Source organism: Cetorhinus maximus, chromosome 6 (genome assembly GCF_964194155.1).
Source record: "Cetorhinus maximus chromosome 6, sCetMax3.hap1.1, whole genome shotgun sequence".
In the NCBI taxonomy this organism is placed as follows: domain Eukaryota; kingdom Metazoa; phylum Chordata; class Chondrichthyes; order Lamniformes; family Cetorhinidae; genus Cetorhinus; species Cetorhinus maximus.
The window spans coordinates 18,338,820-18,350,572 of NC_135884.1; the positions used below are offsets into that span (position 1 = coordinate 18,338,820).

Here is an 11,753-nt window from a genome sequence, read left to right on the forward strand (position 1 = left end):
AGTTTTATTCTCAAGTGAATTCCACCACAAAGTGGAAGAGGGTAAAGGTCATATGGTACACCTTTATCGAAGCTACAGAAATTTGCCTTGTGTAATTTACTGGATTTCTTTTATAGCTAATATCTATAAGGGAGTGTTGCCTGGAAGGGGTTTACTTGTGGGTTTGACCAAGTAGATGGTTTTTGGGGGAATGTTTTGTAAGACTAACCTTAATTGTGTAATTGTAATCTTGTGTGCTTAAGTTTTCTTTTTAAAATAAAACTTTTACTTTTCATTTTTAAAAGCCCAAAAGTGTTACTGGACCTTTTACTGCTGAGCTTAGTACATCTTCTTCTCATTATCAGAATACAAAAAAAAAAGGTTGTGGCCCATAAGCCAAGTTTCCCTCTGGGATTTGGTTTGTGCAACAATTAACACCGGCTGTGATCATACAGAATGTACAAAAAATAGAATTTGACTACTCTGGGCACCATGAACCAATGGTTTGTGAACCAGTTACAAACAAATGGAATAGTGGAATATGATTCTCAAAACACCAGAAAAACCTGGATTGTCTTGTAATGACCTCAGAATTTGACACTTTTATTTCCACGAACCAGTCAGCTTAGGGCGGAATTTTCCGTGCCCGCTGGCATTGGGCTTCATAGCGGGTGCGAGCAGACAACATGGCAGGGAGGCCAAAAATCGGTTTCGCCACGTTGTGAAAGCAGTTTGCAATTGTCCACTCTGCCCATCAATGGCGGGCCACATTTCCCACCGCCACATGCCAGGAACTTCACTGTAATACATCTGCATATTATTATAAGCCCAGCTCACCAGAATCACCCCCCACGCTGGATCATCTGGGCACATGTTTCACAACTGAACATAAGTGATGTGCACCTGGCGAGCTGCACTTTGCTCAGGACTTTGAGGTTTGTTTGCCTACCTTGCTTTGGGCAGCACTTGCGGTCATCAACACCAGGCTTCACAGGCAACAATACATCACTTTTAGGGGGGCTTATGGGCAGGTCTCTACTTACGAGACCAGCCATAAGGCAGGGATGGCTTTTCAATGGCTGCAGGACTATGGCTTGCTTAGGGAAGGGGGAAAAGTGGCCTCAGGCAAGGGAAGAGACTACAGGGCTAAGGCATTGCTGGAGTATCCCAGGGTGCGTGTGGGGACACATGTTGATATGTGCAAGTAGCTTCAAGAGGGTGAGGGCTGAGGAGGCAGTCTCCAGAGGAGATGAATCCAGATGGAGATGTGAGGTTGTGTGTGAGAGAGAGTGAGTGGTGATGTCCCTTGAGCTGGCAGTGAGTGAGATGCCAGTGGATGTGTGATGGCCTTGTGTGTGTGTGAGTTTAGAATGATGAGATGGTTGCCTTACCCTGGCAGCACGAATCAGATCATTCATCCTCTTTCTGCACTGGATGGCGAACATCTTCTGTGCAGTGTTGGCACTGACCACTAATGCGACCGCCTCCCAAGCTGGAGTGGTGACACTGATGGGTCTCCTGCGGCCAGAGCGGGGGTAAAGGGAATCGCGGCGGACGCCAATGGTATCCAGAAGACATCCCTGGGATGCATCACTGAACTGGGGGCTGCAGCCTTCTTGCCTTTTGGACCATGTCTTCTGTGCAGCTGTCCTGGGCTGGAAGCACTGAGGGGTGTGCACATGGCTGCACTTTAAATATGGCGCCCAGCATGAGGACGTGGCGAGATGACAATGTGATGAGTGAATTGGAGGCCGCCCACCAGCGAAACAGCATGTTTCCTGGGAATGCATGATTAATGAGGCGGGATTGTGACGATACGGCACGAAAACCCGCCATTGTGGCCAGAGGGTAAAAAGTCATTTTTCCTGCCCACTACCGCACTTAGTGCAAGTCTGGAACAATTCTGCCCTTAGTTTCTAAGAGGAGTAACAGGGCAGGTGGAAGGACAGAAATTGCTTTTAAGAAGTTTTCACAGGAAGGAAGGAGGAAGAGGAAGAAGCAGCCAGTATCTCCAGAATGGGGATGGGGTAGAAACAATTGTCAGGTTTTCTAAAGAGGTTGGACAATTGCTACTTCTACTTACTGAGGGCCACAAAATGTTCTGTGCTTATTTAAAATTGGGCAAGGTAATATTAACACAAAAAATAAAACGCTGCAGATGTTGGGAACCTGAAATAGAAAATAAAAATACTGGAAAATATTCAGTTTTCAGAAGTAATATTAACTTTTGTTGCCAGGTTATAATCTCAATGAACCTCTTCTGCACAATCTTCATTGTGTGGCACCCAAAATAGAAGCAAATATTCTAACAGTGGCTTACTAATGACCTACCAATGTGCAGCACTTGATGCACAAGGAGGAAGTCTACTAATGTAAGCTTGGTCGGTTAATAGAATTCTTATTTCTGAACAGAAGGCTATGAGTTCAAGCTCCAGTTCTAGTAAGATGTTCCAGTGCAGTATTGAATGAGTGCTGCAAAGTCAGAAATGCTATCTTGCAGACGAGATGATAAACTGAGGCCCTATCTGCTTTTTTAGGTGGCTGTAAAAGATTCCATGCCACTATTCGAAGTAGGGCAGAGTATTCTTCTGATATCCTAGGCAACATTCTTTTCTCATCAGAATCAGGTTATTTGGCCATTCATTCACTTGCTATTTCTGTGACCTTGCCTTATGCATATTGGCATATATATGCCCATTTCTGTGTTTGTCTGCATAACAATAATAATTACACTTCAAAAGTAAATTAATCTGTTCCAATGCATTTCGGGATGTCCAGAAATGTGAAACATGCTATATAAATGTAAGTTCTTTTTTCTTCAGAGTGGAAAATTAGCGGAAAACGCTGTTCTCGCTTCAGGGAAGCATAGAGAAAGATACTAATCAGTTTCTGTAGGGGACAGGCCTACCCTTTCCAAGTTTCTATCCTAATTGAACTGTGTATGTTTAATAGTTTTTTAAATAGCTGGTTGTTGCAACATTCAGATAAGAAATGTTAGTCTGAGCCTAAAGCAAAAAACATTGATGGCTTGAGACCAACCCCCTTCTTTTCCATATTATAATTCATGAAGCTAAGGTTGTGTAATAAGGTCCTAGAGATATCCAGATTCTCTTTAATACCTATTCGCACCACACTAGTTAAAGAAGGCCAAATTCTCTGAAATGGCATCTTGGCACTTAAACAACCCCATCCTTAATCCTAATTGTTTTGTGGTTTCTAATTGCATTGAATTGCAAGTAAATATTTTAGATGCTTTAAATTGTGTACGTTCTGGTCTACATTAAATTTGTGGCCATTTGAGAAGAGTGCTAAACCATCCAGTATGCAGATAACAAATAGATCCTTTGCAAATTATCCTGATCATGTAAACACAGATAACTGAAAGGTCCTGGATGGAATTTTCAGCTGATGGTCCCTGCTGAATCGGTGAGAGCTGTAGCAGGTCAGGAATCCAATGACAGCTTCAGCAGCCTTTGCTGAGGTTCTTTAACTGAGTACCCTAACCCAATTCTCCTTGCTTCTCAAAATTCCCTCCACAGTTTTTGGAACATCGTGATCCATACTGCCTTGTATTCTTCTATGCTCTCTAGTGATATTAATAGTGAACAAATATATGTCATACAACGGACTCAATGGAGTCATAAATAATGTATGATTATTAAGTAATTTAATGTTGTTTTGTGCACTATGTCCTATCCAGCAGTTTTGCTGCGTGATTGATGGTATTGGTGGGTGGTCTCATTGTGTGATTAATGCTCTATACTCTTCCCAGTGGTCTCACTGCATGATTGATGATATGTTATGAAGCAAAATTTGACCAAATCTGTTGGGATATTTTATTAAAACAAGGAGACAGTTAATTCTAAAAAGTTGGCTGCATTGTTCAAAATAAACAGGAATTACAGTATTACTATAAAAGCATGAAAACATAATTTGTTGATAAGTAGGGTTCACTCAATGCAATTTGAGTGCATTATATAATGGTATTTGTTTGAGGGGGGACTGCGATAGTTTTTAGAAATAACCAAAAAAGATGCTTTTTAGAGCATATGGAAATAATTACTTCAATTTTCAAATAATAATGCTGAGTGCTGCAAATAATTTGTTTCAAACTCACTTTATGCTCTCCAAAGTGACCTCATGTGCAATATCACCTTGTCTCCCTCTGGTATTGTTATATTGGAATTGTGATTTGAGCCTTGCAATTATCTTTTGAAGATGCAAGTAATCATGTTGCATAATTGTTCTTATTAATTAACATTCTACTTAGAAATATTATGCAGTTAATATCAATATGACAACAATTAGCACTACCTGGTTATAAGTTCATGGAGAGGTTCTTCACTGATTGCTTGATATCAGCTTGATATTGCAAAGCAATCTGATTTGGCAATATAGTGTTATGTTGTTAGAATAATAAGCTGGTGAATTGTTACAAGTCTGGGAGTGTTGTGAAGAATGGATTTAGCGATGCTAGTCTTGTTTCGCATTATTAAATCATTTTGGCACTGGTGTAAACTTTTTATAGTTGTAAAAGCAGTAAAGACTGGAAATAGCAGGCCAGTCTGTATAGTAAAGAAAACTTAACATTTCAAGTCTGGACTCTGAGTTGAGTTAGTCTCAGACAGACATGTCATGTACCACTCGACTGATGTTCCAATTCCTAGCTTGTCTAATAAATGTGGAGCAGTATTTCTGTAATAAGCTGGGGCTGTGGCTATTCCCATCCCTGAGGAAAAGGATGGGGATGTGTAGGCATCTAAAGTAAAACTCAGACGTTTCTGTAGATATGAGAGAGTGAGAGAGACAGAAGATGAAGTGCTGTTGCAATTGCTGATTCACATGATTGTTAGCGATTATTAATAAACACATTAGCCTGGAGTTTCTGCTCAGTTGTGCTGGTTTTTCAGTGCAATTCACCTAAAATTGGTGAATTCTTTTGTTCAAGTTTAAAAAACATTGCTCTAGGATGTAGGCCCTGCCTACAAAACTGGCCACACCCACACCCATTAGTGGAGGTTGTTAGAGGCAAGGGTGTGCAAAGAATGGGCTAGAATTTCGACTTTGGATGCAATCGGTGATCCAGGCACAATTTGCAGCCATAATTGCATTAGTTTTGAGAAACGTGCTTTTTCCTCAAATGTATATACCCAAGTAAAATCTACCATGAACCAGCACAATCAGGTAGTGCATTAGAATGTATTTTTTAAATTACACACATACAAATCAAATTAATCACTATTGGGAGCTTGCATTCATTGCACTTGTTTGCAGGCCCTCAGTAAGGCAGTAAAATTAAGCTGGTTCTTCCCAGCACAAGGACAGTAATAGCCACACACTTGAAGCTTTTGTGTGTGTATATGAAATTGATTACTGTATTCCAATATAACTAGCAAAGGGTTCTGTATATATTTTTAAAGTCATTTTCAGTTATTTTTAAAAATGGTTACTAGTAGGTGGTGGACTAGACACCGATTGAGATACTTATTTTTTGTGATAAACTCATTTTCAGTATTAATCTCACTGCACCAAGTTACCGCTTTTAAATATAACAAGGAATATATTTTAAAGAAAAACGTAATTTAAAAAATATGTTCTAAAACACTGCCCGATTGTGCTGGTTCATGGTAGATTTTAAGTCGGGTATATACATTTGAGGAAAAAACACATTTCTCAAAACTAACACAGCTTTGGCTGCAAATTGTGCCTGGATCACCTATTGCACCCAAAGTCGAAATTCTGCCTCATTTTTTGCATACACCTACTTCTAACAACCTCTGCTAATTCCCTGACCAATATAACATATCATTTGGCTTTGAATCTCCCCATGTCCTGTATACACCCTAACTTTGCAATCTCCATTCCAAAATCCCATCAACACCACTACTCTTCTTACTAAGGTTTCTTATGCGTTTGCCCCACCGTCAAAAGTCTCCACAAAATCTTTCCCTTCTACCATCTCTTTCATCACATCACAGTTTTGGTTCTACTTTATGCTTTGTATTCAGTGTTCCTTCTGCAAAAGACCTTGGGTCTCGAAAAGCATGATAGGCTTTTCATGTGGTTGTCAGCAGCTTAAGGTCAGAAGGGTGAAGAGTGGCTGTCATGAACTAGAGGGGAAAGGAGGAGAATGCAACATGATGCAGGGAGGGCAGCATAAATTTGAACTGAAGGAGGAGAATCAAACAACTTAACAATCAGGTTTAGCAGCAGAATACCAATACATATTAAGAACAATTTCTCTGCATGAAATGAGCAAAATTCTCTGAAGATTTTGCCACAATCTCTGTTGCATAAGCATCTTAAGTTATGAGTAGCTGGTATCCCACTGCACTTTCAATGCAATTAAATATTAGGCCAGAATTTACTGTGACAGTGAAGATAACTGTGCTCGCCATTATTTATGTGCAAATCAGACAGCAACTTAAGTAAGTGCAGATAGGCAGTTAAATGTGAAAATCCACAAGTTGTCCAAGGTCAGTTGCTCTGCTTTAAACTGCATGTAAAAGGTATCTCATCATCTGACTCCCCATTCAAATATAATGAATGACATAAAGTTCCTGCACTTGTGCCATATATATTGACTAAACACACCACAGAAAGTTAGGGCTTGTCCATTTCAATCCAAGTCACTTTTTTAATGATGTGATATGTCTTAATTACTATCAAACAACCTCTCTGCCATTGAAAATTACAATTTACAAACATGGAGTCTCATTCCTTCAGCTGTGCATTGTAGGAGTTTTTTAAATTGTTTTTATTTTTTCTCTTGCTGACTGTCTTCTTTATCTCTTTTAATCCATTCTATCTTTCTTTCTCCTTTATTTTACTTTCTGTACCTGAGTACAGAAACTAACTGCGCAAGGGCAAGCCTAGCAAAACGTGGGCACTGTTTGTTCACTGGTTACAGTAAATTCTGGACCAATGTAGGGTTACACTCAGAGCAACTTTTGAGTTGCTCTTTTGGAAACATTTGCTTGGCTTTTTCTGGTTTCTTAGGTTGTTTTGTATGTTGATATAAATTGCAGTATTCTGAAAGGAAATGATTTGTAAAAGCAATACAAACCTGGGAGACTGACTTTAAAATGGAAGAATGTTGCCAATATGAGTTTTGCTTTCCTTGCACGGCGAACTAAACTTGGTGAGGGTTGAGATAGTATGCTTTAATACCCTTTAATCTTGTTTTAATATATGAACCCACAGTTTTGATGGTGAAATCCTTTGAAAACAGGCTGGCAGTGTCGACTGAAAGACAGTCGAGAGCTTTTTTACATATTGCAAACTAAAACCATACAACAGTGTTAATATCTGTGTATAATTGAAATACAGCATTATGCTAAATACATGTCTCATTGAAACCCCCAAACGAACATACTCTACTGCATTTTCCCCCTTTAAACCAAGCCAAATCCTCTCAGGGGGAGCTTTAATTTCTGAGATATCTTGTTTGTTTTACTAAACAATTAGCCTGAATTTTAAAGAGTGTTATTAAAATGATAATAACTGCACAGAGGATTCATGCCAGCTGGCAGCTGGGTGAATAAGTGCCTCCTTCATTGGGAGTATATTAACAAGTCCAGTACATTGCTGCTGGAGTTCCTTAGGACAGTGTTCTAAACTCAACCATCTTCAGCTGTTTCACCAATGACTATACCTCCATCATAAAGTCAGAAGTGGGAATGTTCGGTGTTGATTGCAGTGTTCAGTTCTATTTGCATTTGTCAGATAATGAAGCAATCCATGCCCGTCTGCAGCAAGACCTGAACAACACTCAGGCTTTTGGGGAGCAAGTGACAAGTAACATACACAAGTACGAGCAATGACCATCACCTCCCCTTGACATTCAGTAGCATTATCATCATTGAATCCCCGCCATCAACAGTTTGGGATCATTGCTGACTAGAACTTTAACGTGGCTGAAAGAGCGAGTCAGAGGCTGGGAATTCTGTGTTTAGTGGGTCACCTCCTGACTCCCCAAAGCATTTCCAGCACCAACAAGTCAGGAATGTGATGGAATACTCCTCACTTGCTTGGATGAGTGTGGCTTCAACAGTACTCAAGAAGCACGTCACCATCCAGGACAAATGAAGTCTTTTAATCAGCACCCCATCCACCACCTTAAACAATCACTCCCTCCACCACCAGTGCATTGCGGCTGCAGTGTGTACCATCTACAAGATCCACTGCAGCAACTCACCAAGATTCCTTCAACAGCATCTTTCAAACCCATGACCCCTACCACCTAGAAGGACAAGGGCAGCTGGTGCATGGGACATCATGACCTGCAAATTCCCCTCCAAGTCGCAAACACCCTGACTTGGAAATATATTGTTGTTCCTTCATCATTACTGAGTCAAAACCATGGATGCCTGGCCTAACAGCATTGTGCCAGTACCTTCACCACACTGACGGCAGTGGTTCAGGAAGGCAGCACATCACCACATTCTCAAGGGCAATTAAGAATGAACAATAAATGCAGGTTTTTGCCAGTGACACCCACATCCAATGAAGGAATACTTCTTTTTAAAGGAAAACTTGGTTTTAATTACTAAGGTGTGGCAGCCTGAGAGCATCACTAACTTCCACAATGGGATGGCATGTATGCTTGGCAATAATAGGGAGACCAGTGCCAGGCAGGAGCACATTCTAATCATGCAAACTGTTCACACTCTCACTTGCCAATCTCTAATTGTGGCTGGGCTTAAATCATATCAAAGTTTTTTTATTACAATACCAATAATGATTTAATTTTCATGTGAAAGAAAGCTGTCTTCAGAGGCCACTTTGAACTTTCCATTTCATTTCTCCTGTTGTTTGAAAACTAGAGGAAAGAAAACCATCAAAAAGACTTTTGATAACTGTTTTTGCAGATTCTTTCCTGTAATCTGCCACACCTATGATTGGATTCAGTTACACTTGTTATGGAGAGATTCACCACTGGAACATATCAACTCAACACCATTATTTTTCAAATGAATTTCTCAATAATAGTTTGACTTGTCACTTTCTAAATGACTGTTCAATTCATCTCTGAGCTTATTCTGACAAAATCCAGTGCCTGTTTTATTGCCAATCATAGTCGGACCTACTTAAAGGCAAGTGACTCCCAAAACAACCTTAATGCCATCAGATGGACAGAAACCTCTCCCAATTCCATTTATTTCCAGGTGGGCAAAAATGTCCCATCACCATTATATAGACAAAAAGTGTCTCAATGTGAGAGAGGCATCTGCATTATACAGACTGGAACTTCTCCATTAGAGAGATAGAAATAACTGCATCTGATGGGCAAACATATCAGAAAAATGTCCATCTCATTGACAGAAACATCTGCAGCAGCTGGGGATATATGTTTCTGATGAACTGGAGCATCTGCATCAGATTGAAACATCTGCATCAGATAGAAACATCTCCATCAGATAGACTAGAATATCTCCATCAGATAGACTAGGACATCTCCATCAGGTAGACAGAAACTGTTGCATCTGATGGACAGAAGCATCTGTGTCTGATCAACAAAATCGTTTCTACCAGATATAAACATCTCCATCAGATAAACAGAAGCGCCTGCGCCTGATGTAGCGAAACATCTGCATCAAATATAAACATCTCGGTCTGATGAGCAGAAAAATCCCCATCAGATAGAGGTGGTGGTGGGGGGGGGGCATCTGCGTTTGATGGACCAAAGTGCTTTCATCAGACAGACGGGTACATTTCCATCCCAATCCGAAAACTAGAAGCATGTACTCCGCAAGGTAAATTGGAAGCGTCCCCATCTCGAAGCGATGGCAAAGGGACATTCTTTCTCCATCAGACTGAAATGTCTCTCCGATGGCGAGGAATTTGTTGGACAGAAAACGTCCTCTCCTTTATATGATTTGGGGGGGCGGGGGGGGGAGAGAAAACCTCTCCCCTTCATCAACTGAGCAGAAATATCTAAGTCTCCACCTTATTACCTGAGTCACTTTAATCACTATATTATTTGCCCGGAAATATTTGTACCTAATGCATTAAAGGGCAGCAACGCCATCGGATGTTAATAAGAACGTTCACCATCATCCCCCTATCTCCAACCAACTTAGGTTATAACCTCCAAATCATGTCTCCCCCCCCCTTCCCCATCCCAAAATGGACCTCATTTCTGTAATAAATGTTTGCAGAAATAGCTAAGACCATCCACCACTATGGCGGGAGACAGATTGTTCGAAGTTAGATTGCTGCCACTGGCACTGGACCGGCTTTCCCGACGGAAGAAGACAACCAGCAGAACCCCCACATGCAGACGAATAGAATTTGAACAAGAGTTTTGGTTATTGAAAGCGTGAAGGCAAAGTGGTAAGTCGGGCGCTCCCTGAAGTTACTGTTCATGCACTGGCCTCACTTCCCACCCAATGGAAAAGTATCCGAGAATCAAGCGTTTTACCCCACAGTTAGGGTGCAGACAGATCTGTCCAAAAGATGCCCATCCATTTGAGGGGATCGTGACGTTTTATGTTACCATGCAGGAAGGTTTGAGCAGCACTGCAGAACACGTCTGAATGTGAGGGGAACAGGTTGGATGTACATCTGTGTGCAAATGGGGTCAATCTGCTCCTAGGCGCTGGGACTGAGAAATGCACTCAGTGCGAGAGAGAGTGTAAGATCCTTCTTGTTGTGAACTATTGGCCGCCCAGACCAACCCCCACTCCCTCCCTCCTCCACCCCCCTCCCATTCCCTAACTCCACACTGCCTCAGCTAATCTTACCTGACAAAGAAATAGTAGGTGTTGTTTTCCATGACTGTGTAAGAGTGACAAGGGAAATATCCCAGTCCAGTCAAGTTAAATCTGGCTCCTGCTGGCATCTCCAGCATACTGCCCCAGGCCTGGTCACACAGCAGCTCGACCTCTGCTGAGTAGAAGAGGTCGGTGTCATATTGCCAGGGCAGGTAGTTATAGACGCTGTAAGTGTCCTTGTAGACAGCCAGCACCTTCGCGTAGATGATGATTTCGGCCAGCTCAGCTCGGCACGGCTCACTTTGTGGTCTCCAGTCGTGGGGTAGCTGACAGCCCCAGCCTCCTCCCAGGGCGGTCAGTAGCAAGATTGGGATGACCCACCTCATTCTACCACAGTCCCAATCCAGTAATGGAGAGTCGTCTTCAGATGGTAAAAAAAAATAATAGTCTGTCGAGTGAGTGGGAATCGTTTAAACCCTTACCAGCTTGCACAATCTTTCCTTGCTTCTTTCTTCACTGTCCTCTGCAGCCAATTTGCATCCTTTAAAATAACTTTACGAAATGCATATAGAATCCCATTAAACGAGGTCCGTGTGGGTTGCCGGATTTGTGTGATTTTTGTGGCTAATCTGTCACCAGGCACTGAATGTAAATCCTTAAAAAAAAACCTCACAGAAGCAAGATCAGTTTTCAAGGGGTTTGAGTCGCCAACATTTTCTTAAAGCGACAGCGCACCCGTACCAGCCACTGGCGCGCGTTCAAATCCTGGCGCTCTTCTCATGGGCTTTCAGGGTTGCATGAAAGGCTCGTGTTATTATGGACTGTTTGAGCTTCTAATGGCTGGATTCAGCTAGTTTTTTTTTGTTTGGGATTCTTATTTGGATTTTATCAAAGGGATTTACTTCTTCAAAGCCCCCCTCTTGGATGTCTGCATATAAACAAACATCTCGGATGTTCAACATGAAAAAGGGGAAGCGATGCAACTTTGGGAGATCAGAAATAAACACAGAAAATGCTCCAAAGACAGCAGCCAGCCCGTGTCTGCAAAGGGAAAGAGGC

General features: G+C 41.5%; 1 protein-coding gene across 1 annotated transcript in view; it reads right to left on the reverse strand.

Annotated features, from left to right (window-relative positions):
• Window positions 1-11,431, reverse strand: part of LOC144681591 (coiled-coil domain-containing protein 3-like) — a 32,244-nt gene extending 20,813 nt beyond the window's left edge. Inside the window, exon 1 of the mRNA XM_078543313.1 lies at window positions 10,725-11,431. Coding sequence (XP_078399439.1) covers window positions 10,725-11,080 — 356 coding nt within the window. The 5' untranslated portion in view covers window positions 11,081-11,431. The remainder of the gene's footprint in view (window positions 1-10,724) is intronic.
• Between the last annotated feature and the right edge of the window lie 322 nt (window positions 11,432-11,753).